The 27,557-nt window shown below is 37.0% G+C and overlaps 1 protein-coding gene across 1 annotated transcript in view; it reads left to right on the forward strand.

Annotated features, from left to right (window-relative positions):
- The first annotated feature begins 5,675 nt into the window (after window positions 1–5,675).
- The window catches only part of HSD17B4 (hydroxysteroid 17-beta dehydrogenase 4), a 61,093-nt gene continuing 39,211 nt past the window's right edge, over window positions 5,676–27,557 (forward strand). The window contains exons 1-11 of the mRNA XM_087715837.1: window positions 5,676–5,800; window positions 9,035–9,088; window positions 18,949–19,056; window positions 21,035–21,094; window positions 22,303–22,324; window positions 22,430–22,476; window positions 22,600–22,684; window positions 24,498–24,685; window positions 24,794–24,885; window positions 26,115–26,139; window positions 26,983–27,111. Of these exons, the coding sequence (XP_087571963.1) occupies window positions 5,743–5,800; window positions 9,035–9,088; window positions 18,949–19,056; window positions 21,035–21,094; window positions 22,303–22,324; window positions 22,430–22,476; window positions 22,600–22,684; window positions 24,498–24,685; window positions 24,794–24,885; window positions 26,115–26,139; window positions 26,983–27,111 (868 nt within the window). The 5' untranslated portion in view covers window positions 5,676–5,742. The remainder of the gene's footprint in view (window positions 5,801–9,034; window positions 9,089–18,948; window positions 19,057–21,034; window positions 21,095–22,302; window positions 22,325–22,429; window positions 22,477–22,599; window positions 22,685–24,497; window positions 24,686–24,793; window positions 24,886–26,114; window positions 26,140–26,982; window positions 27,112–27,557) is intronic.

A 27,557-nucleotide genomic window follows, 5' to 3' on the forward strand; every position in this document is an offset into this window, starting at 1 on the left:
TCTAAATAAGGACCTTGAATTGATCCGGCGGCACACTCTCTTATTGAACATTGTTTCAGTGTATTTTTTCAGTACAGATTAGGTGAAACCTAGCTTAATAACAATAACTGTGAGAGGGACTTTTGAACATGAGCCAGCAGTGTGTGGCAGCAGCCAAAAAAGCTAATACAGTCCTTGTATAAACAGAGGCATAGAGTAAAAATCGCGTTGAAATGTTCGTACCGTTTTATAAAGCCTTAGTAAGTCCGCACCTGGAATACTGCACCCAGTTTTGGTATTCACATTACCAAAAATATGTTGAGACTTTTGGAAAAGTGCAAAAAAGAGCAATTAAGATGATAAAAGTTGGAGACTAAAACATATGAAGAACGGTTGCAGGATTTGGGTTTGGCTAGTATAAAGAAAAGAAAGACGAGGGGGGACATGATGGCAATATTCCAGTATTTGAGAGGCTGCCAGAAAGAGGAGGGGGTCAGCTTATTTTCCAAAGCATCGGAGGGCAGGACAAGAAACTGGATGAAAACTAATGAAGGAGAGAAGCAACCTGGGATTAAAGACAGTAAGGACAATTAACCAGTGGAACAGCTGCCTCCAGAACTTGTGGGTGTTGTATCACTGGGGGTTTTTAAGAAAAAACTGGATAGTCACTTGTTTGAAATGGTATAGCATCTCCTGCTTGAGCAGAGGTCTGGACTAGAAGACCTTCAAGGTTCCTTCCAGCTCTATTCTGATTCTGTTTCTTAGCCATGTCCCTTCATTTTACATCTTTGTTGAACATCTTCATCAGTTACATATTAAAGTACATAAACCTGCCCAACAGAGCAAGAAAGGGACAATAGTTAACTCTTATCTCTGAAAGGTTTCCTATGTTAATCTGTTAATCATACTTTTTAAAAATCAAAAAGTTGCAACGCTACTTGTAACTTTAAATACGCTATAGTGAGAGATACGTATATGTATATTTCTGTTTCCCAAGTGGCTTTTAATACATAGCATACTGACAATTCTATGAATTAATTCACTCAAGAAAAGCACGTGGTATTAATAAAAGGTATTAACATTATGCTTTTTTTTCTTTTTTGAATTCTTTATAACTTAATTATAAGCAGTCAAGTTGCCATGTGGGTGTGCGCATGTGTTCCCTAGGACCAGCCTAACAAGAGAAACCAGTATGTTAGGTTTGTACCTTAGGCGCTAGTTATTTTAAAAATTAATTATGCACTGCAAGTAAAAAGCTCAGTACTTACAGCTAAACAGAACAGATCAGTCTTAAGAAAAAGGAAAGTGAAGTGCTTCTCAAGATATTTGCATTTGCCAAATTGTTTTGAACTATGTCAACTATTGCACAATACTTCTTGCTTGCCATCACATCCAGGCAGAAGATTAAAAAAAAAAAACTTATGTTGATGACAGATGGTCAACTGCATAGGTCTGACAAATCTACGACTTTGCTATTTTTGAAGCACACAATAAGAAACTTCAAGTTATTCTAATGCATCTGTACTAAATTAGCAACTTGTCACGCATTGCAGGAAATATTATTGCCACAGAAACTCCAAAAATATGTTCCAAACTGCTGGAAATTATTACTTTGAATCAGACCTCTCCATCTTCGTATTCCTCAGATGTATGATTTAGCTCCCCAGATTCTCAGCAAATACTGCATGCTAATTGCTAGAAGTTCTAAGAGTGAAAGTAGATGTTTCTGAAAGTTTCCAAAATTGAGCAAGCATTTTTGCTGTTAACAAAAGAAGGCACCTGATCCCTTAATGAAAGAATGATGTGTGGTTTGGGCTTTTGCAAGCAGCAAATTTCAGGCCCAGTATAATTCATTTACTTTCCATAGGATTTTTACTGCAATCAAGCAATTAAAAATAGTCTCTTGACTTAAGCTCAACTGAAGATGTCTGTATAGATTAGTCCATCTAAATGACAGAGATTTGCTATTGCTTTCTATCAGTAGTTCTTCTTTTACTATTTAGTCCAGCCAATAACCATAGTCTCCTCTATGATCGTGCCTACTTAAAAAAAATAAATCAGAATTAGATAGGTGGTGTCACCTCTTGTAATAAGAAAATAATTATTACTGAAATAAAACCCTATTTGCATATGTGCTGCTCAAAACTTTCTGAATATTTATAAAACTATTTTGTCAGAATTTATATCAACTATTATTCTTGAAAACAGATTCATTGTATTGTAAAGAAAATGCCAAATAACATTCATAACTGGCTTAGGTCAATACAGTGTGTGTATACACTTTTCAGTCTGTGATGATTCCTCATGACTGCCTGGATTTCTCTTGCCTTGACAAGATTTTGGGAAGTGGTTTGCCATTTTCTCCTTTCTGGGGCTGGGGATAAGTGATTGACTCAGTTGACTTTGTGTCAAAGGCAGAACTAGAACCCCTAATCTCTTGATTTCTAGCCTAGCATAGCAGTGAAGGTCAATACAAAAAGAAAAGTAATTATGAAGTCTAGTGTTATACAATTTTTAAGGCTTGAGTCTGGAAACATCAAATATGGTATTTCTTTAATCATATTCAATAGGTTTCCCTCACTGCTGAATAACAAAACATGATAGAGGCATATGCCATTGTTATACACTATGCTAGTATGCAGGGGTGAAATTCAGCAGATTCTGACAGGTTCTAGATTCTGACAGGTTCTAGAAAACCGATAGTGGAAATTTTGAGTAGTTTGGAGAACCAGCAAATACCACCTCTGCCTGGCCCCAGAGTGGGGAGGGAATGGAGATTTTGCAGTATCCTTCCACTGCCATGCCCACCAAGCTATGCCCACAGAAAAAAAATGAATTTCAACACTGCTGGTATGGATGAGTCCTCCGGGATTGGGCGGCCTATAAATTTCATAAACAGTTAAACAGTCTTCTTAAAAAAGATGTGTCTCTGCTCCTTGGAATTGTCATATCCTTTTCTAAGCCTAACCTCTTATCTTTAGCAGGTAAAGGCAATGTGGTTAGTTGGGTTCTGGTCAAAACACTGTGCTTTGTAAATTCTGGTTTTGCAAATTATGTTTTGCTCAATAAATTATGGCTAAACTATGATGTACACATACCTAGACATCAAATAACAGGTAATAAAACTTGTCTGGGAAGACACAATGACTTGAGGTTTGTTCAAGGAAACTTTCTCTTTTGCACTCAAAACATTGATCAAAGCACAGCTCTTGCTCCATGTTTTGGTATAATTTGATATCCGTAAGGCATTTCAGATATAGAAGAAAAAGTATCAACCAAACAAATGATTCAGATCTTAAGAAAAGCAAAGGCAAGAAGATCAGCAGTATCTAATTCCAACTCTGACTGCCTTTCAATGAACAATATAGTATTTGTTCATATTATTTTATTTATACTCCATTTATACTAAGTAAGGTTTTTCAACCAGGTTTCATATTGTGTTGAATTTATATTTACTGACAAAGAAATAAAGGGTTTCATATTGTTTTCTAATTAATTCAACCAAGCTTATTTTTCCACAGCAAATACATTTGCTGTAAGTTCAGGTACCCCATTCAAGTGTTCAAGCACAGTCTTTTCTATATTAGAACCATTCTTAGAATAAGTCTAGTACTTTTCTCTAAAATCATCAGATTTATTTTGAAGCAATTATATACTAATATGCAAAGTTTAAGATTGCCTTCACTTTTCAAGAGCTATTCACACATCCTGCATCAAACTTTATTTAGAGAAAATAAGAAATTCCAAACAACACAAAACAGAGAAATGATTTCACCATCATATGGGTGTAAAAGGTACATCTTGGTTAAGCATGTTTCCTGGTGACATAGGTGTGACACCCCTCTCAAAATTTTGAGGATTTGTGCTTGTCATCTTTACCTCTGTGAATTTGGTTAAAATTGCTGAATAGTTATTTTCACCCAACTATTATGGAAGCAGTTCGAGCCTGCTGTTTGATCGAGCTTTGCCCACTGAAATCAAATAATAAATATATTTTTATCATCCTGCTTCTTACATTTTCTGACTTTTAAAGCATAAGAGTAGATTTCCAAAGTCATAGAGCAGGCTCTCAAAATATCAAACGAAAGGAGTTCGGATATAATGAAACCATGGCAATACTCCCCCTACTGGGTTTAAAGAAAAACATGTATTTGAAGAGTCTTGAAGTAGTTTGGTGATTTTGCTTATGCTGGAGGGTTCGGTACCATACAGCTATTTCAGAGATGGTATTCAACCAGTTCTGACCGGTTCTGGAGAACCAGTAATGGAAATTTTGAGTAGTTTGGAGAACCAGCAAATAGGTGGGGCCTGCCCCTGCTGCCTCCCAGCCTATCTTCTATTGTTGCCCTGAACAGGAGAACAGAGCTGGAAAGCAAGTTAGTGGGGTGGGGAGAGAATGGGGATTTTGCAGTAACCTTCCTCCAGGAGTGGGGAGGTAATGGGGATTTTGCAGCATCCCTCCCCTTCCACGCCCACCAAGCCACACCCACCAAGCCATGCCATGTCCATCCACACCCACAGAACTGATACAAAAAAAAAAAATTAATCCCCACCACTGAGCTATTTCTAGCCTTTTTAATGGCCTCAGCTTTCAATTGTGGCTTGTGGACGCAGGGAAAAAAGAGAAGCAGGTCTAGGACTGGGCAGATGGCCTCTGCAAAGATGGTTCCCCAGGAGAAACATTTTTTAAAAGTCTCTCTTAGAGAAGTGAATACCTTTCAGTTTTATGGATATGCACCACCACTCCTATATTAGACATGGGCGTGCAGTTCTGATGCAAAGAAAGGCTTAAACTGTCATTCTCTGTGTAATATAATATAGGGGGGTATATTCATAATTTTGTATTTATTTATTTTGTGATGTGTATGTAGTATATATTGGAAGTATAAATTTCATTTTAATGTACGCCGATTAGTGTACATTCAAAGTGACAAAGTTTTCAAACTTGGCAATTTAAAGGTGGGCGGATTTCAACACACAGAATCTCACAGCCAGCAAATTGAGAAACACTGGCTTAAAGAGGGGAGGAATGTTTTCGAAGTCAAAGGGCTTTACTGAAGTGCTTTGCATAATAACCACAATCTGGATCTCAGACCTGCTTTTAGTATATGAGGGCTCAGTTCACCTTAGTACCTTCCAGATGTAGTTGATTCTCGGTCTCATCTCATGGTACTCTCAGTTATAAATTAGCCCACCACTAATTAGCTTTTGCTTAGTGTGTTGTGAACAGTATCTAATTCCTGTGGTTGAACGTACTCAGGAATTGGGGTTGAATATGCCAATTTAATTTAACTATCCATAAACACTCCCTATAATTATCCTTATTCCCATTACACAATGGCTTTACCCCGATTGGGGAGGCTGCTATAGTGAAACTAGTGTGGGTGGGTGGGAGCGGGATGTACGGTAATTATACAATGAAATCCGCCTAACTCAGTGTAGTGAACTGGTTAACAGAAGAGAGGACTCTGTGCGGTAACCGTGAAACAAGTAACTTTTATTTTAAACAGCAAGCTAACAAGAGAACAAGTAATTCAGCCCCACGCTCTGCTTGACAGCTATTTATAGAGGAGCTGTCAAGCAGAGCAACCAATAGGGAAACTGCAAAAGTCCCGCTTGAGCCAGGTGCGCCATAGAAAACTACGTTTCCCAGGATGCAGCAAGCTATTGCGCGCGTGCGCATTCCCCCGTGCCCTTTGCCCAGATTCTATTTAGTCCAGCAGGACTCATCGGAAGGCTGATTTTGCGTTGATCGGACGCAGAATGTCTTCTCCCTTGAGATTTGACGGGCGGGTAGTTCTGGTGACCGGTGCTGGGGGAGGTAAGTAGTGGATCACGATGACTGTTGATTTTCCAGAGTTTTCTTTGTAAGTGTGCTTGATTGCAAAGAGGCTGCAAGGAGATCTTTGCAGCTTTCGCAAAGAGGCTGCAAGGAGATCTTTGCAGCTTTCTTGTATTCTTGTTTGCATTTCTCCTTAAGGACGAAGATACGTAAACCACTTTTTTAAGTGAAGCTGAGATTATAATTCTGTCCATGCCTCTCCGGACTTTACTTTTAAGTTAGATCCAATGATAGACCTTTGTAAGTGCAGCTTGTTTTCCGTCCAGAAACAAAGTCGTTTATTTAGTGGTGACGATTCGTTGTTTAAATCCTCAGCCTAATAATATCTGTTCACATACTTCTTGTTAGTTTCCGGATTGAGCCTGGAAGTTGGGAGATACCCTGCGGAACCCACCTGGCAGTAAATTCTGTGAATTAAGTCTAGTAATTCATGCACTCAAATCATAATTCAAAATGACATGATCTGGTCCCTTTGAATCCATTTTTCTTTGGTGATTATTTCTCTACTAACACTAAAAACCATATGTACATATAATATTAGAAATGATTAAAGAATAGTAAAAAAAAGTCTGTTTTAAAATGTCTGTAAAATATTCCTAGTCTTAGCTAGGCAGAGATTTGATAATTACATAGTTTTAAAGCTATACTGCCTATTCAGAGATGAAGAAGCTTGACACCAAACAGGGATAACAAAGATAGATTATGTGATAATTTATACTCACCATTGACTTGTCAAACTAGTTTTATGGAATAAGATACTTTTTGTATCAGTCTTTCTCCATTAGCAATTCATTTGCTGATAGTGATTTTTTTTGTTTTAATGGCATTACTTATGCACTTTTTGTCTTTTAAGTTATGGAAAATTGACTTTAGGAGACAGAGGCTAATTAACATCTATTAATACTTTAGAATAAGGTATGTAGGTTCTGATTTGTCATGTTCAGTACAAAATAATCACCCATCTGATTTTTTCCCAGTGCAATGTATTTTAAAATTAAATAAAAGAAATACCACTATGTATTTGAATTTGACAGAAATTTAGCCAAGAGTATTGAAACATTACTGAAATTAGAGCATTTTTTTTAAAAAAATGGATGAAATTGGCAGACTGTTTAATTCATGCAACATCAGATGTCCAAGTACACCATTTTAATAAGGGTTTTGGACTTTTTACTCTCAATCTCTGCTCATGCCCAGATACTCCAAATCAGCTCTGTAAGATCTTTCAGGTCTCCAGAGAAGATTTAAGATCTTTGGAAAGCTGGAATGAAAGGAAAATTTGTTCTACTTGTAAGCTATTAAGTATAGTTTATACTTATTGTATATAAAACAAAATGAAATTACACTCCTAAATATAGTGAATTGAGGGAGCCGCAGAAAATTTATGAGATTTTTGAGCAATATGTAGAGGATTGCACTGACAGATGTAATACATTGAAACTGTTCATACAAGATTAGAGTCATTCTCACCAAAACAAACTTGTTTGGATTATGAAATCATCAGTTAATAAATTCACCAAGTTGTTAACTTTGCTCACATTTGGAAATAGAATCTATCACTAGCTTTAACTACAATTAAGGAGAGGAAAGATACTGGCTTGCTGAGAGTCCCTGGGTTTTATGTCCTCTGTTGGGCCTATCTCAGGGCCTCCCGTTCCTGTACAAGAAATGCACTTTGATTGGTTCTCACTCCAATAGGGCCTTGCAGGGCAACTCTGTAGACTGTCCTGAGATCCAAGCCTGTTTGTCCTGCTGACTGATGCAATCCTCCCAGGTGCTATGCTGTGAGATGGGTAGAAGACTAATCCTACTGTTGTTATGTAGAATAGACTGGCCCATTGACAAGGGGGGGGAGCAGGAAGCTGTAGGGAGCTACTTTGTCTTTAAAAACATGTTTCTCCCTTTTCACATCCAGGCAAATATAATATTCTTAATATTTTGAATATTTCCTAGGATATTTCATTCTTCTAGGAGAGGGGTGGGTGCTACCTTCCTACATTAGAACCACCAAGATCTCAGTTGAAGTTTGCTAAAGAAATACAATAATCAAAGATGAATTAATACCTTGTCAGCATAATTCTTTGGAACTTTTCATTGAAAAAAGGACATTGAATCATTCTGTTTGAAAGTGATATATCTCATATATTCTCCGATATATTCAGATCAGAGATTGCCTATGTAAAGAAAGTTAATTATCAATCTTGCCTCAGTTTGAAAATGTGATTTTAGTTTCTAAATGCTGTAGATATCAGAACTGCATAGTTTATCTTCACAATAATTTTATCGGAGTGGAGAAGACAGCCTCAAGAACGATCTCAGGATAAAATTCAAGAAAAGGACACTGTGAAAATATTTCAGATCATATGTATCCTTTTCTGTTTAGTCGAGATGTTTTTTAAACTATTTCACTTATACTGAAAAGAACTTCAAGTAATTTTCTCATGTGTCAAACTTTTCTTTAAAAAAGGCTTACAAATTTACAGTAGTGTCATGCAGCCTCTTTTAAAGAAAACAAATTTCTTTTTCTCTTTAATGGAAAATTTATTTCTTTGGATGTATAAAAAGGAGGATACCTTTTAAAGTTTTGTGGCTTAATTGAATTGTATTAATCTGCTGTATTCTGAGTAGTTCTTTGCCTTTTCTTCTGTAGTGACCTATTTGGAATTCCCAATTGATTCGACAATGTTTCTTAACCTTGATAACTTTTAAGACATGCTCCTGGAAATTTCTAGGAATCAAAGTCTATGCATCTTAAAAGTTGCCAGGATTGAGCAAAACTTGTCTAGATCACATGTCATCAAGACTGAGCATTTTTCTACTTCTGTTTAATCCTATACATCAGATACATGCATCAGAGGAGCCATGGTGGTGCAGTGGTTAGAATGCAGTACTGCAGGCTACTTCTGCTGCCTGCCGGCTGCCTGCAATTTGGCAGATTGAATCTCACCAGGCTCAAGGTTGACTCAGCCTTCCATCCTTCCAAGGTTGGTAAAATGAGGTTGGCAATATACTGATTCTGTAAACCGCTTAGAGAGGGATGTAAAGCACTATAAAGCAGTGTATAAGTCTAAGTGCTATCACTATACTCATATCTAAGAGCAATACCACATTTTACTTTTAAGTATATAATTGTCTCCTTTGATGTTGACTTCCTGTGTGGTTTTTTAAAAAAACGGTGAGGTTATAAAATACTTTATTTTTTCTTTATGCTAGGACTGGGCAGAGCATATGCATTGGCTTTTGCTGAAAGAGGAGCTTCTGTGGTTGGTAAGTATTTTTTTTTTCTGCCAGTAACTGTTAAATTCATAATTGTGTTTTAAAATGAAACTTATTCTAATCATCTTCACCTTTTTCTTAATAAAATTATTTTCTTTACTCTTCAATTATTTTTGCTTCTTTTCCATTAAAATTCCTCATGACAAAAATGATTTGCTATGGTAATGAAGATCCAAGGAGGTTTGTCACTTAGCATACTAAGATACTTTCGTGTTTCCTTGAAAATTTGACCTACTCAGAAAATAAGCCCTACCTTATTTTACATATGTGCCGAATATAAGCTCTATCCTCAAAATAAGCCCTAATTAAGACCCTGCCTACTCCAGAGTACACAGGTAAAATTAAACTACGGTGGGGATGGAGCTGTCGTACTACTTACCTTCAGACAATTGCAGCCAGGCCTCGCACACCTCGAACCATTTCTTTTGCAGCCGGCAAGACTTTGCTGAAGGTCTCTGTAGCCGATAACAGAGCTCCAGATCAATCCAGAGCTCTGTTATTGGCTGCAGAGGTCTTCAGGAAAGCCTTGTTGGCTTTGCCAGACGAAGAAGTTCCTGAAAGACTCTGATAGCGAAAAGAGGCCACGGGTGACACGTGCAAGTGAGATGAATCAATGGACAACATCCCTCCCAAAATAAGACCTGGTATCTTTTTGGGGGGCAAAAAAATATAAGACAAGGTCTTATGTTCGGGGAAACACGGTATTAATGTGCCACCTTACCCACTACTGCTACTTATTTATGGGGAACATATTGCTAAGTTACAATGGTAGTTAGTGGTTAGGGAATGTTTAATTCCTGAAAAACAGGTTCATTTAATATTATGCTTTCTGAAATGCCTTAGAGGACTGTTTCTAAATCCTGTGTACAACACTAGCCTACACAGATAACATTGTGAAAGTTAAGAGATTAATTTGTATATTTGGCATACATTTTTATTTATAGCTCTCTTTTGCAACAAGTATTTCATAGCATATTAAGAAATATTAAGGAATTGCTTACCACAGATATTTGTACACCGACTATGTTAGTTTTGTCCACTGAAGAGGTAACAGGTTAACCAAATAATATTTACATGCCTACAGAAGACTAAATCAAGTTTAGCTAATGAACTGGAGAAAATTGGAAGATAAAATGCAAATGTTACAAAGTCCATATTCTGGTGTAACTCAATAATGAGTGTAGAGTGTCTAGTAAATTGGCATCCTGTCAGAAAACCTGGCAAAGCCAAATCTTAAAAAGTATACCTATTTTTGGAACAAAGAACAAAATAGCTTGTACAATAGTTTATTCAGCAGGAGCTGGCAAGAAATTTTATAATGCAAATATACAGTTTTAAGAAATTTAGGTAACATTCCAACTTGCTGGCGAGATCCCTGACACTAACTAGCCACAGAGGATATTGTACTTTGGAATTAAATAACTGTCAGTTTCTGATTTTCTCATATTCACATTAGTCTGTGAAAAACTAGTATTGTTTTCAATCTGAATGTTTTTGAGTGGGACGGAGCATTTCCCCACCCTCATAATCTTTGAACCCTGGTCCTGTTCAAGTAGATAACGTCCAAGAAGCTAAATTAATTTTTTCTTTTTTGACTTCAATTTAGAATTGTGTATTTGAATACTAACTCTTGAAAAATAGTTGAATTCAACAAGAGTTGAATAATAACTTGGATTTTAAAAAAGCTTTTACACAGTTGTATTATTTTGAAAAAAGAATTTTTTAAATAACCAATTTTGTTGTATTTATTTTGTACAATGACAATAAAGACTATACTATACTAAGGTCTTTGTCCAATGCAGGCTATGTAGTTTCACAGGTAATACTTGTGAGCCGAGGTGGCGCAGTGGTTAAATGCAGCACTGCAGGCTACTTCAGCTGACTGCAGTTCTGCAATTCGGCTGTTCAAATCTCACCAGCTCAGGGTTGACACAGCCTTCCATCCTTCCGAGGTGGGTAAAATGAGGACCCGGATTGTTGTTGGGGGCAATATGCTGACTCTGTAAACCGCTTAGGGAGGGCTGAAAGCCCTATGAAGCGGTATATAAGTCTAACTGCTATTGCTATCTTTGAATTTTTAACTAGTTTTTCTAGACTTTTATCAATAGAATCCAAAGTATCTTTTAATTTTTTCTTCCCAGCTGTGCTATAGGGACTAATGTTTTAGACTACTCAGCAGACAGAGTAGAATAATGAGAAACTTTAGATGACAACAATCTAAGTTGTATTATTAATGAAATGGTTTTTATTTTTATTTTTTTTACAAAAGAATGAATGTCAGTAACCCTTAGTTTATTAAAATTCCTACAGATACATAAATCTGCTTTAGTGACATGTGTTTGTAATTCCCTGTACTTTTTCAATATTAACACTGCTGTCCTAACTGGTCCCACTGCTGTCCTAACTCTAATCCATGAGAATTGTTTCTGAATAAAGAGATCTGGGATTAGCCAATAGGCACTTTGGCCAACTGGATTTAGCAACAACAGTTTCCATTTAAGCAAGAATTATTATGATATCTTGAAATTACCTGGTACTTAGAATGAACGCCAAACCATTACATCCTGACTGGATAGTTCAGCCACTAACTAATAGGGTTATCTTTTGAACTTCAGCTTAGCAGTAATGGAAAAGATTATTAGACTGGCAACCTAATTTAGCCCAGTGTGCTTACCTAGAATGTGATGATGAGCCTAATTCAGGAATTCAGTAATGTAAAATAAATTAAGCATCACTGCTTAATTGCTGATTTGCAAGACTGTGTATCTTGGTTCATTTAAAAATAATTTGGGGCTAAATTTGTTGGTGATAGAGGTGTTAAATTTCCAAATAATGATGAAAAGTAAATTAGGTATATTTACAATATTTACACACAGACACACACACACAGACACAGACACACACACACACACACACACACACAAATTAAATGATGAGACACGGATTTTGAAGGTATTAAATGGAAAAAATATTTAAAATGTATGTATTTTACATATGAAGTGGGTGGCTCTGATTGGAAGAATGCATTGTTGTTCGCGTCTAGAAATAGAGACATAGCAAAAATGAATCCAAACTTAAAGGGAGATTACTTTGTAAGTATGCCTGGAAAGTTTTTTGACCAGTTTGTGATTATTTGAAAGTTATTGTACCAGTTTATGATTATTTCCCCCTGCACCCTTTTAAAGAGCAGAAAGTGAGGAATGCAGGGAATATGTAGTTGATCTTCAGCAGGTCATTGAGAAATCAATGTGAAAAAAGTATACATTTTCTTGTTTAGAATAAGATTGCTAAACTGAAACTGCAATTATTATGAGGGTTCTCTGAGGATTGGTTTATTAGCCCAAAGGCTTCAACTTTAAAGGTTTTTCATTCTTTGATACAAAAGTCTCCAGTGAATGAAAAGGGAAAAAGTATTTTCATGGCATGTCATTAATCTAGTTTAGCTAACCAGTTAACTAACTAAATAAAATAACCTTTTTCTGCAAAAGAATTACTTTTTCACCATTTCATTTTGGTTGCCTATCTGACAGTTTTTTTCATTATTTACAAGATTGTTTGGTTTGGTTGTTGAATAAAATGAAAATATTAAATCCCTTGGCAGGATTCTTCTACTTATAAGAGGCAATTATGTTATGCCTGAAAATTATTTCCAGTTGTGCCCAGTAATAGAAATGGCATTGGCAGTTCTCAAAGGAAAGAGGAAATCATGTTTTGTCTTCCATTTGGCATGTATTGTATCACCCTCTAGTAAGAAGCAATCATTTCTGCCAATATTGCTAAATGTCAGATTATTGTTGATGAAAAGCAGGAAAATACAAAACAGCAAATAAGTACACTCTTGTGATGTAGAAAAAATATTTTGGCAGTTGTGGGTCTTCCAGGTATGTATTTACTTATTTATTTGCAGAATTTATATTGCTGCCTATCTCACATCTAGGCCCGTGATGGCGAACCTATGGCACGTGTGCCAGAGATGGCATGCAGAGGTCTGTCTATGGGCATGAGTGCCGTCACCAGCTGCACTTCCGGGTACCATTGTGTGGATACGTTCCGGCTAGCTGGTCTGGTGTGCATCCGCATGTGGACAGCCGTTCTCTTCTGGGTTCCATCACACGCATGCGTGCCGGCCAGCTGGCCAGTGTGCATACGAACATTGGAACCTGGAAGTGCATCTAGCAATGGTATGCGTGCGGTGAGCCACTCTCTTCTAGGTTCCAACATGCGCATGCACACTAGCCAGCTGGTCTTCGCACATGCATGCAACAAAACCCGAAGTGCAGCTAGTGATGGCATGCATGTACACGTGGCCAGCCACTCTCTTCTGGGTTCTGACATGCACATGTGTGCAGACCAGCTGGCTGACACACATGCATGTGATGGGACCTGGAAGAGAGCGGCTGGCATGCTCACTGGCCAGCTGCTCTCTTCTGGGTATTGGTGCACTGGTGCGTGTGCACTAATGCAAGTGTGACACTTCTGTTTTGGCACTCCATGCCAAAAAGGTTAGCCACCATTGATTTAGGCAGCTCACAATAATTCATAAAAATTATAAAAATTAGAATATTTTCTCCCCCCCCCCCTCCAACTGTCACACCAAACAGCCTACCACTCAAAACCCAACTTAGCTTCACGATCCTTCAGAAGGGTAGGGATCCTTCTCAGATTTTGGGCAGGGTAACACACATTTGATGGGAGTCAGTTGGGTGAATCACATTGGTCCTTCTTCCCACCTCTGCCCTTTTCTCCCAAAGTAGCCGTTCCCAAACATCCTGACTTGAGTGGTTGACAGAGAAGGGGCAGCAGAGGGAGAGAAGTGAGGAATTGATTTTGCTTGTTTTTTTTGTTTGGAGCACCAGCAAGCAAACCTATTTTCCCCATTTTCCCCCATACAACCCTGCAATGAGATAGAAACAAGACTTGTGTATGGGGGATGTTTTGCCACATAGACAGACTCACACAAATCCTAACTTTCCCTTTTGTTTTCCAGGACTTTAGATTTCAGCCAATTTCAGTCCTATTTGGAGTTCACTTTGAATTCTATTTTATTTTTGAACGACCTACTGAGCTATTAAATCAAAGGATAGGATAGTAGGCTAGGAAGTATGAATGGATGGGAATTTTACCATGTCTTTAAATGTCTTTGTTAATGAGTTGAATTAAGATATGGAGCTGAAGCTTTGCAAATGTTTAAGTACCTCTGAACCAGGAGACTTCATATTTCTCAATACAAATACAAGTAGTCCTCAACTTATAACAGTTCATTTATTGACCATTCAGAGATACAACAGCACTGGGGGAAAAATGACCTAGAACTGTTTTTCAACCTTACGACCGTTGTAAGATTCCCATTGCCACGATTAACATTTGTACGCTTGATAACGGTCTCATATTCATGATAATTCCAGTATCCTGGGATCATGTAATCATCTTTCGTGATCTTCTGACAAGCAAAATCAATGGGGAAGCCAGATTCATTTAAAAGCCATGTTAAAAGAAGATCAGCTGGGAGTCTGGGAGGCAGCAGGAGACAGGTCTAGCCTATTTGCTGGTTTCCAAACTACTCAAAATTTCCACTACCGGTTCTCCAGAACCTGTCAGAACTGGCTGAATACTACCTCTGATGTGTGGACTTCAACTCCGAGAATCAGCCGCATTGCCGAGGTTGACCAACTTTGCTTTACAGAAAATTATTAAAAGTGGCTAGAACAAGCCTTTATCACTTTGTACTAAACCTATAGATTACATACAAAAACAAGTGTTTTATAGCAACAAAACTCCAAGCTGGATAAATTTTGTTGCTTCCTTCTTTTTAGATCTTTTTAATTATCTATAAAATGCCCAGAATTATTGGGAGTTAATCAGAGTTGGAAAGCGTAATAATTATTTATAATTATTTATAATTTAAAACCATATTTTAAATAATGGAAAAAAGGATTTTTCCATTTCTGTTACTGAAATAACCATAATATTAAATATTTATGATTGAATATTTTATATAGCTGCTGTATTGAGCAAATGACTATAAATATAAGCAGAATAATTTTACAGATAAATGCTAAGTGGAATCAGAATCCTTGCCAGAAACACTGAATGCAAACAGTCTTTTTGAATAAAAATCCAATTTGTATGAAGCTATTTTTTTCTCAGTAGCTTTCATGAATTTTGTATTGGCCTATGAGCAATTTTGTTTACTATTTTGCTTTTGTGAGGATCAGACCTCTTTAGAATGAACAAGAGTGGAACAAGGTTTTCTGAGTTGTCATTAATAAGATTTGTTAACAAAACCCTCTAAGATGAAATATAAGCACCCGGATGAATACCTTTGGTTTCAACTGGAAAACCTGCTATATATGGATAGTTCAGTACATCAGTTCATTGCATCAGTCCACCCATCCCTTTGGTGAGAAGTGAGAAGCCTGTCTCCTCAGAGGAGCTGGACCTACCTGAATCTTGATAATGGCCCAGTATAAACATAAGCCAAAGCAGAATGAATTTAAAAAAAAGAAACAAAAGTATAAAATAGAAGAACAAGTGCTGTACATATCTCTCTGTTTCATGGCTATATTTGGTGTTTGGAGTCAGGGCTGACTCCTGGTAACTACCTGGACATATTCCTGCAGTTTTCTTGCCAAGATTTTAAAAATAGCCTGTTTCCCTGAAAATAAGACCTTTCCCGAAATAAGATCTGGCATATTTTTTATATGTGCACCTAATATAAACCCTACCCCCAAGTAGGTCCTATTTAAGAGCCTATGCAGCAATTCGCTCACCCATTCCGTCTGGTTGTTGTGCCATAGCCACGAGGGTGGTGGAGCTTACCCCAGGGCTCCAGTATTCATGCCATCCATGCCCTGACACCTGCCTCACAGCAGCAGCACCAGCAGCCATGTGCAGCAGGAGCCATGTGGCTGCCAGCCCACTTCTGCTTGCTCACAGCCGCAACAGAGCAGGAGGCCAAGCGGTGTGCTGATGCCACAGCTGTGAGGTGAGGCCGGTATCATGGTATGGGTGGCCTGGCTGCGGAAGCCCTGAGGTAAGCTGGTGCAGTATGCATGGGGCAGCTCCACCACCCCTGCCTCGTGGTGGTGGCACTGGCACAGCGTTCGGCCTCCTGCCTCATCGCAAGCAAGCAGAAGAGCCTCCCATATATGGCCTGCCATACATGGAAAAAAAGACACCCCCCAAAATAAGCTCTAGTGCTTAATTTGATGTCCAAAATAAAATAAGACCCAGTCTTATTTTAGGGGAAACATGGGTAGCTTGCCATTGCCTGCTTCCTAGGGCTACAAGGAAGTTAGTGACTGGGCCAAGGTCACCCAACTGGCTTTGTGCCTTCTGATTTCTAGTCTGCTAGCAATAGCAATAGACTTATATACCGCTTCATAGGACTTTCAGCCCTCTCTAAGTGGTTTACAGAGTCAGCATATTGCCCCCACAGTCTGGATCCTCATTTCACCCACCTCGGAAGGATGGAAAGCTGAGTCAACCTTGAGCCGGTAAGATTTGAACTGCCGAACTGCAGATAACAGTCAGCTGAAGTGGCCTGCAGTAAGGCACTCTAACCACTGCGCCACCTCGGCTCCTTTAATGATGCTTTAATCACTCCACCAAACTGGCTTTCATGTCATGGATAGTCTGTACCTACTTGGAAGCAAAAAGTAGACTAGCTAGCAAAGAAAATGAAGACAATTTTGTAAAAAATGCAGGATCTCATTGAAATAAAAAAGTAATGCTAGAAATTTAAAATTGCTGATTTTTAAGTCAGTTTCCCCCAAAACCGGTTCCCTTCAACTATACTGCCAATTAAAATATAAAGACTCACTTGAATCAAGCTCAACTCCTGGTGACTAAATGTATTCTGTCTATTTTGAATACATGCCATCGAGTGAAATAAATGATTAAATATATTTTTCTGGTTAAAACATTTTTAGGTTTGACCACACGGGGGAGATGCTGCTTCATAACAACAGATATTTTTTTAGTATAATTGGTTCTATTTTAAACTCTTCTTCTAGGTGAATTGTTTTCTAGTATTATTGCTTAATTTGGAATTTTCTCTATTATTTAGATAGCTAGCAGTCCATTTATCATGAAAAAATGTAGTGTTTTGGAATTGCCTTTTGGATTAAAAATAGTTTGTGAAGGGGTAATAAATTATTGGATCTGTCAAAGGTTGGTGCACTTTCAAAAGAATCGGTGACTTTTGTGCTTATTGCCACAAAAAGTTTGTCCAGGGTTTAAAACACATATTTTTATTTTTAGTTTGTACATCAAACACACACCTGTTCTCACAAATGTTTTTACTTATCAAAAATATGGATTACTTGATGATTCCTCAAGATTCTTCAACCAAACTATTTTCACCTATTCCACAAAAGTAAAATTGGACTTGTGATGTTGTGTGGGAAAGTGTTTATATATTCTTTCTGAAAATCTTTTTAAAATGTATAATTTATTTTACCCGCTCAGACCTTTTGATCTGAATGTACAGTAAAACTAAATCAGTAAGGGGTATCTGTATAAAAGTAAATTAGATATGAGCACTAGTTGAAAAGAATAACTCCTTTGACCTCATGGGCTTTGATCTGTTAGCAAAGAAAATAAATAAATGAAGTGTAGCTACCTAATGGATGAATATAATTAAATTTGAAATTACAGTTGTATGTTATCCTGGTCATTAAGTGGATCACCATGTGCCTGCCTGCACCAAATTTTAAGACTTTTTTGTGGGTCATAAAGTGAATCACCATGGTCATTAAGTGAATTCATTATCCACAATGGGTGTTTTTTGCCAGGAATTGGACATAAATGCCAGGTTCAGGTAATTTTTTTTAATATAAATTATGACAGCTGGATCCTGAAAATGGCCATAAATGATGGCTGGTTGCTGAGCACCCAAAATGTGATCATGTGACTGAGGGGGGGGGATACTTTCCAACCATCCAGTTATGAATCTGGATTATAAGTAATCCTGGAGAAGTATGTCATAACTTTAAATGGTTATTAGGTGACCAATTATAAGTTGAGGGCTACCTAAACTCTGGTATTCTTTAAAATAGCCAGATTTTTTTCAGGCATCCATGCAAATCTTAAAAATAATAATGCTGTTTTGAAGAAGCCACTGATTAAAATTAATGAAAGTGATAAATCACTTTAAATACAGGAAATGATATTTATTTATTATTAAATTTATATTGTCGCCTATTCACCCATGGCATAATATTTAATACTTAGAGCAGTTGATTGGATAAGACAAATTGCTTAATATCTGCAAAGCTGCTGCAAGAATAAAGAGACCTCTTCAGATAGCAATTTATGGAAAGAGACCCAAATATTAACAGTATGTTCAATATAAACACTATTTCTTAACAGAAAGACTCAGTTCAATTACCTGCAGGATGGCAACTACTTATATTATTGTCACACCTTCATAGGAGATGCTAACACTTCTGATATTTGACCTCACCAACCTGAAGTCTGAAATTCGTACATTCATTGCAGCATCTGGAAGTTGAGTTATAGCAACTGGATCTCTTTTTTTGTTGATTTGAAATGTTTTGTTGCTTATCCAAATAGCTTCTTCGGTCTGGAAGATAAGAATTGAATAAGCACTGAAATGTTTCAAATCATCAAGAAAAGAAATCCAGTTGCGATCACTCAACTTCCAGACAACTCTACCTGGATAACTGAGAATCTTCATCGATGTTCATTATAGCATGAAATCTTCACTCTACCAGTGAGGCAATGCCTGAATGATCACTGAAGGCTGCAGAGAATGACAGCTATTTTATCTGAGTATTAGTTGGACTCAATTTCTCTGACTCTCTTTGTCTTTTTTATATCTGTCACAGTGAATGATCTTGGAGTTGACATCAAGGGACAGGGAAAGAGTTCTTCAGCTGCTGACAAGGTGGTTCAGGAAATACAAGCTAAAGGTGGAAAAGCAGTAGCTAATTATGGTATGTTTCTCCCACTGTATTCCAGTGAAAATATCTGCAGATAAATTACATCTCTACTATAGTTAATGCTAGAAAGAAAATCATCTGCCATTTATCATTGAGATGATTGTTGTAAATGATAATCAAAACAAAATCAGAAAGTTCCTTGAAGATTTAAATGACTGTCTCATGATAAATTATTTCAGTCAATAGAAAGTGGTCATGCCACTGATGAGAGAGAGATCTGGTGTGCCTTGAATTGCATGATATTTAATAATCTCATGAATTGTATGTGATTGCAAATCCATGTTAGATACATACCATCTAGTATTGAGCCATGATCGGTAATTCCAAAATGTGATCATTTTAAAGTGAGGTTCACTGTCCGTTAGATTTTTATTCTTTGTTATGTTGTAGTTGTTTGATTTTGAAATATATATTATATAGATGCGTTACATGAAAAAAAATCCAGGTAGAATAGTCCTATTTTAAAAACTTCAGGATCTTTGTGGATAAACAACGTATTCTTTAGCTTGATATATTCATTGTGCTTCACAGAGTTTTATGTTCACTTAAAGATATAATAGTGCAGACTATCACATGCCACTGTATAATGTGGAGGTTGTTGATAAATTCTTATATCTGAACATTTTATTTTGTTATTTGAAGGCAACTGCATTCTCCTAATTTCATATCCAACTTATCCGTGTGTCATTAACAGTCCATGTTTTTCTGAGCATAAGAAAGCTTGGATGCAAACTCTCATTTGCACATTTACTGCATCTAGTGCTATCACAAGCAGACCCCATGTGTGATGACCCGGGGCACAGCACAGAGGCAACACAGTCAGCTAATAGTTTAAACCTCCCTTTTATTGCGCCAACTTTTCCCCAATTGCTCTCACGTTTTTAGCAAGTCCTAGAGCAAAGTGAACACACACACATACACACACACACACCCTCCAGCAGCCTCTGGCTGCAAGTAGTCCAGCACAATGCTGTGAGCACAACTGCTGCAAAGCAAGAAATCCAGCAGGGCAAGGGAATAGGTTGATGAGTCCAGGAAGCAAAGGAACAAGGCAGTTAATCCAGGAAGCAAGCAAGAAAGAAAGAAGTCCAGAAAACGTTGGCAAAGGCACACAATACTCCATGAATTCAGCGTTTGTTCCTGACAAATGCCCCTCTCCACAATGTGTCCTTAAGTCTCAGTCCTCAGATGTGCCTTGTGAAGTGGGGCAGGGCGCTTTCCTCCCAAGTTGTCAGGTCAGCCAGCGCTCTTCCCGCCTTCTCTCTAGTCTCCGTGGTCGAGGAGGGGATGGTCCTTCCTCAGCTCATGTTCACTGCTTAGCCTTTCTTGGTCAACCTGCCCCTGTTCCTCCCTGACTACAAGCTGCACCAATCCTGAAAGTCCTGGACTGACTCTGCCTGCTCCTTCCCACATTTCTCCAAAGCCAACGAAGCTGACCCCTCGATCACCGTGAGCTCTAGTTCAGACTCATCTTCCTTCGCAGATTCATGCTCCGACAGGGGCATGACACTTGTGTCACTATTTTTGTAGTTATTCCTTAAAGGCATCTCTTTGGAATAGCACGTTTGGGGGAGATTGGGAAATGAGGATATTGGCTTTTATGCCTAAACTTAAATTTTACCACTCACAAAGAAGAATATTTAGAATCCAAATCAGCATGTCTTTCCCCTGTGCATCCTGTCTTCCTAACCATAGCTATCCACTTTTGTTAGTAGCACCTCAGGGAATTATGAATACAGTTGAAAGATTTCAGTAGCTGCAGTCATAGGAGCAACTTCTGTCTTTTTTTCTGTCATGAACTTGCTATCATTGGTAAGTGCATACCAATGAATAACTTGCTTATGAAAGAAAATATTCCCTCAAGATTACATTATATTACCATTTTGTGTTCCTCTCCCATTATGCTAGGATCTCCGTCATTTCAATAGATTCTGATCTGTGTTTCTTTCTTTCCTGTTTTTCTTCTTCTCAGATTCAGTGGAAGCTGGTGAAAAGCTTGTGCAAACCGCTCTGGATGCTTTTGGGAAAATAGGTACATTTCAAATAGAGGCATAGTTTGTTAGATTAGATAGCTGGAACCTCCTTATTATTATTCTGTATTATTTCATGAAAAAAATGAAGCAGTCTATTATTCAGGAGAAAATCTGCCATAACAAAGGAATGGCTGTATCAAGCTCCTTAACAAATTTACTTTTTGATGAAAGCTGTAATTACTTGTACTAGTAGTAATCAAGATATTTTCTCCAAGATGAGTTCTCTTTAAGTTTTTTTAAGATTAAGATTTATTTATTTTTTCTCTTCCATCTGTAAATTTTAAATTATATTTTTTGATATCATTAAAGCTTTTATCATGGTCAACACAAAATTCTGCCTCAGAAGAAATTGAACTTCCTCTGAAATCAAGCCAAATATGTTTGATCATGAAAAGACCTCTCCATCAAGTAGAGGAGGGGTTGTCAAACTCACGTCATCACGTGACATATTGGGACTTTTCCCCTTCACTAAACCGGGCGGGGGTGTGGCCAGAATGTGAGTTTGACAGCCCTGAAGTAGAGGCATGAGCAAAATAAAAATAATAAATTCTTTTTGTTTAAAGCCACATTCCATTGATGGAAACAAAGCAACAATAAAGAATCCTCATAAGAATTTTCACTTTTCCCCCTTTAAACTACACATACGCAAAAACTGATATGGTTATTCTTTTAGATAAGATCTTTTTCCCATTAGCAGCGCAACTGCATATTTATGCTAAATTGAATGCTGGCCTGAAACCTGGACTTGCTTACCAGCAAATAGCTACAATAGTATGCATCAGCATGTTCTTTTTTCTTTATTTTATAAATGTTACTTCATAGAGATACAGAAATGCATTTGAATTACAATGAGGCTGTTAAGCCTGTTTTAACTTATTGCAGAAAGCAAGCAAATGGCTGTCTGCTGCACTTGCCCAGAATTCTGAAACCATTAAATTCATTCTACGAAAATGCAGAGTGTCCCTTTCTATGTCTGAGTTCATTTTTACTGCTTAAGAGATGATCATAGTTCAGACCTACATGCAGTGTCAAAGGTGTTTGCCAGCCTTTGATAACCATAATAATTCTGAAAGTCTTTTTTCCTTTATCTATTTGGGTAAGGACAAAATTAAATGCAAATAAGGTGTTAATAAATGTTATCCTTCATGCCAGAAGCAAGAATAGCTAGATTTGTTTCTTAATAATTTTGTATTGATTTAATTTACAGATATTCTGATCAATAATGCCGGGTAAGTTGATCTAAATGTTATTTTATTTTTTTCCCCATTACACTGGAATATTTTTGATTCAATTTATGACAATTTCTCTCCTCTTTTTTCTTCTTTGACACGTAGGATATTGAGGGACCGTTCCTTTGCTAGGATCAGCGACGAAGATTGGGGTAAGTTGTACCCCAGTTACAATTATATACATAGTCCATTTTTAAAATAAACATATTATATACTTAATGTATTTCATGCCTTTTCGAGGTCTAGATATATTCTATGGCTTGAATTGTTTCTAGATATAATTCACAAAGTTCATTTGAGGGGATCCTTTCTCGTAACCCGAGCTGCATGGAACCATATGAAAAATCAGAAATTTGGAAGGTAAGTAGACATGATTGCTCACCAAATATATATACTGATCAGACTAAAACCATTAGATTAGACACAGAGAATATAGTTTGTGGTTTGTGATTCTACTGTACCAATAGTTATTTCTCATAAAAACTTCAGCATGAAAAACTACATCTAAAGTAGAATCCTCATCTCTACAGGCAACCAAATAGAGGTCTATTCATATATCAGAATATTATTAGATTTTTTTAAAAAGCAACTGTATAATTGCTAATACTAATCAAGGTAGCATTTAAAGTGCTGAAAAAAACCTGCATTCTTTATCTATAAACTTTTCCACAGCCATATAAACTACATTTTCCATGTTGTAGCTGCTGCAACTGAACCTGGAAATCTTGCCTAAGATTTCCAAATGTGGAGTTGATAGTGGAATTGAAGCTACCATGAATGGTTTCTTACTGAGTACTGCAGTAATTTGAAAAAGAAGCATGGGTGGTACAATTCATAATAGTGTTTAATTGGAAGCCCGGAGTACAGGGATGAAATTCAGCAGCTTCTGATAGATTCTGGAGAACCGGTAACGGAAATTTTGAGTAGTTCGGAGAACCGGCAAATACTACCTCTGGCTAGCCCCATAGTAGGGTGGGAATGGGGATTTTGCAATATCCTTCTCCTGGAGTGGGGTGGGAATGGAGATTTTGCAGTATCCTTCTCATGCCACGCCCACCAATCCATGCCCACAGAACCAGTAGTAAAAAAAAATTGAACTTCACCACTGTCAGAATACAACCCTTTCTGATCTTTTATGACATTATGGAAATTATGATTAGCCACATCTGAAATCCACAAGTTGGAAATTATGACAATGGAGGTGCTGGATTCTGGAACTCCTATATACCATACACATTGGAAGTTGTTTTTAATTAGTTTTTTCCCATTAGCCCCAAAGCCAAAACATTGCTAACTAGCATTTCACCCAAACAGCAAGAATAGTTCTCAGTAAGAACTGAAAACTACTCCTGTTGTTTGGGTAAAATGCTAGTTCTCTGAATAATTTTAATGCTTTTAATGTTGATAGATTGAATCTAAAATTCAATATTTTTAGGAAGATATTTCCCTATTACATTACATTTGCGTCATTGGTTGCACTTAATCACATTTAAATATGATACAGTTTAGAAATAATGATCATATTAAAAAAGAATTGCTTGTTCTGTTTTTATTTTGTCTGCATTCACTTTTCTCAGTTTGTAAACTGTTTTCCATAAGTTGTCCCTAAATAAGGACTGTGAGTTGTTGTTTTTCTTGCAACTCTTTGATTCTATTTTGATCTACATTCAGCTAATTTTCATTACCAATAGCACATTCTGAAAGCAAATTTATTTGCTCTGTGAGTTAACTGGGACCTATCTCTGTATTCAGTACTTATGAAATATAACTTTTGTAGTTACTCCATGCCTATCAGTTCTTCAAAGACGTTGGATTAAAAGTTGTCTGATGGTAGTCACAGTAACACGCTAAATGGGTCCCTTAAACACAGCTACTTCAATATTTTTTATGAAACCTAAAGCAGAATAAGAGAAGATATTGAAAACAGTTTATTTTCTGTTTAAAGAATGTTCATTGTCCCTTTAAAACTTTGTTAAATGGCAATGTTGTCTAATTAGCACAATTTTTACATCTTGTTGCTGCTTTTTATAGAGAGGTTTATGTATTGAGCCAAATGTTTTTTTATGCAGTATCACCCAATTCTATTGCTTTGACTGATGCAGTCCCTTTCAACCTTCCATCAGGCTTTTTGTTGCTGTATTCTAATCTCAATTTCCTACTGTTTGTTTTCAAGAATAATCATGACTTCCTCAGCTGCTGGAATATATGGGAACTTTGGCCAGGCTAATTACAGTGCTGCCAAACTTGGCGTTTTGGGTCTGGCAAACACACTTGCAGTTGAAGGCAAGAAGTACAACATCCACTGCAACACGATTGCTCCCATGGCAGGCTCCAGGATGACACAGACAGTTATGCCTCCAGGTAAATAATTGTAAACATTCCCAACAAATTAGCTTGAGTGTATGATAAAATATCTCTTCTGTTCTCTACTCCTGAGGCTTGTTTTTGCATAAATTTCATTTTCCCTAGCTATGTTGGATGCCCTCAAACCAGAATATGTGGCCCCTCTTGTCCTTTGGCTGTGTCATGAAAGATGTCAAGAGAACAGTGGACTGTTTGAGGTAATATCCATTTATTGTTCTTTCCTAGCAATGGGCCTTGCATCCATCACATTTTCCTTCTCTCCCCCTCTCTCTCTCTCTCTCTCCCTCCCTCCCCCCTCTCCCTCCCTCTCCCTCCATCCCTCGTCCCTCCCCCTCCCTCCCTCTCTTCACAATTCAAATCCATGCAGAAATCTGTTCTCACATTACAGATAATCCTTGACTTACAACAGTTCATTGAGTGACCTTTCACAATTACAATGACACTGAAAAAAGTGACTTACAAACATTTTTGACACTTATCACCTTGTAACAGTTTACATTCAGATGCTTGACAACTGCTTCATATTTATGATGGTTGCAGTGTCCTGGGGTCATGTGGTCCTGGTCTGACAAGCACAGTCGATGGGGAATCCAGATTCACTTAAGAACCATGTTACTAACTTAATAACTGCTGTAATTCACTTAACATATGTGGCAAGAAAAGTCCTAAAATAAGGCAAAACTCAGTTAATAATTGTTACTTAACAACATAAATTTTGGGCTGCGTTGTGGTCATAAGTCAAGGACTACCTCTATAGGATAAGTTGAACATATCATGTGAATATCATGCTGAAAAACAGCAATGGATTTGAAATCAAATGTTTTATCACAATGGTGAAAAGAATATTTATTAAAACGATTCCAGCACATATTGAACCTTAGGGACAATAATCACCATAAGAAGAAGGAATTCAGCCTTATCCTACATGATCACCTTATATTCTAATTCCATACTCCAGATAACACTACATTCACATCCCAAATGGCAAGGACCAAGGGAAACAGAGAAATATTACTAGACCTGCAACAATCTCACTTTTTGCAAAAATATGAAAAAGTTTAGAAAATCATCTTAAATAGAGAACACTAATACCCTGAGAATGAACATGCTCAGAACCTAAAGTTGACTGATGTTGAGCGGAAAAAACTGAGGAGACAGGACATAAAAATCAGAACAATGCTTTGTAATATAAGAAGCTAACGCTGTTTAAAGCTGGTCATGTATTGGTTGAATTGAACTAAATGTAATCATAAGGCCTTTTGTAAGAATCAACTTCGTATGGAGGTAAAAAGTAAATGCATATTTTGATCTATTGGAACTAATCTGTTGTGATTAAATGGGAGCTACTCCCATAAGATTTGCTGTCCATGCTTCATTTGCAGTTTTCTTTGTAAATTATATTGATTTTTAAAACTGTATGTTACAGGTTGGAGCTGGCTGGATTGGAAAATGTAAGTCTTCTTGCTCATTTGGTCTAGTGAGAAAGAATCTGAATTTGACACAAAATCCAAACTAATGTGTTAAACTAGATTATAACAACATTAAATCATTTCATTTTAAGAGTGGTAGAATTTGAGGATAATTTCACTGACTCTCATCTGAGCCTCCTGCCCTTGCTCTCTTTCTTACTATATTAGGATTGGATTTTGTTCATTTGTTTGTTTATTTGGTTTGGTTAAAAGAGATTAATCATAGATAGTTGGTAAATGCAGTTTGCTTTAATGGCAATAGCACTTAGACTTAGATACTGCTTTGCAGTACTTTATAGCCTTCTCTCAGCAGTTTACAGAGTCAGCAACAACAATCTGGCTCCTCATTTTACTCACCTCAGAAAGGATGGAAGGCTGAGTCAACCTTGAGCCGGGTGAGCTTTGAGCTGCCAAATTACAGGCAGCTGGCAGGCAGCAGAAGTAGCCTGCAGTACTGCACTCTAACCACTGTGCCATCACAGCTTTACCTTCACCAGGGCCCTCAATAATTTTTTTTTTAATTCCACCGTTAACTATTCTTAGCTGTCAAAATGGTTCTGGTGTCCAGCACAAACAAACAATGTGTTGATGACAAATCAAGAAAAGCTGCTGCAGTTTCAGATTGGAATAAATACTCTATTCAGAGTTCTCAAGAATGTGCATAGTATGCTAAGTTCCAATTTGCTATCTGCAGGGAAGATAATCCATACTTTGTTTTGATCAGAAAAAAATTTAACATTTATAAAAGGAACTAGTGATGCAGCTACACCTGAATGGTTATTTTTAATTGGTGTTTAATAACCTTTCTAATTGCTATTTCCTTAGTACGCTGGGAGCGATCCCTGGGAGCCGTTGTCAGGAATAAGAACCACCTAATGACACCAGAAGCCGTGGAACATAATTGGGAAAAGATTTGTAATTTTGATAATGCCCAAAAACCTAAAGAAGTTGGAGGTACAAGCAACTTTATATTCATTACATATTTTGTAAGGTTACAAACTGTAAATATTACAGTATATAAAAATAAAAGTGCATAATGATTTATTTTAATTTTAATATATGTGTGTTTGTGTGTGTATTCATCTACTTATGTCTTCTGTATAGCTTTAGAAAGTATTTTTTTTCATAATAATTCATTTTTCCCAAAGTTTTTGATTTTTTTAAGGTTATACATTTTGTATAATATAAGTAGATATTATGTCATACCAATTTGCATAAAATGTTTCCATTTTCTTTCCTTAATGTTACTAATTTATAAATTACCTTTTCCATAAAGGCTAAAGTCCAAAGTTTCATCCCAAAGCTAATCAAATGGGTCTGTGTGTAAATATATGCTTAATCATTTATCAATTTATCCAGACCGATGTACAATTTATTGTATATAATTCCAACAACAGATC

Source organism: Thamnophis sirtalis, unplaced genomic scaffold (genome assembly GCF_051295495.1).
Source record: "Thamnophis sirtalis isolate CommonGarterSnake01/CBP01778 unplaced genomic scaffold, rThaSir2_p1.2 scaffold_5, whole genome shotgun sequence".
Classification (NCBI taxonomy): domain Eukaryota; kingdom Metazoa; phylum Chordata; class Lepidosauria; order Squamata; family Natricidae; genus Thamnophis; species Thamnophis sirtalis.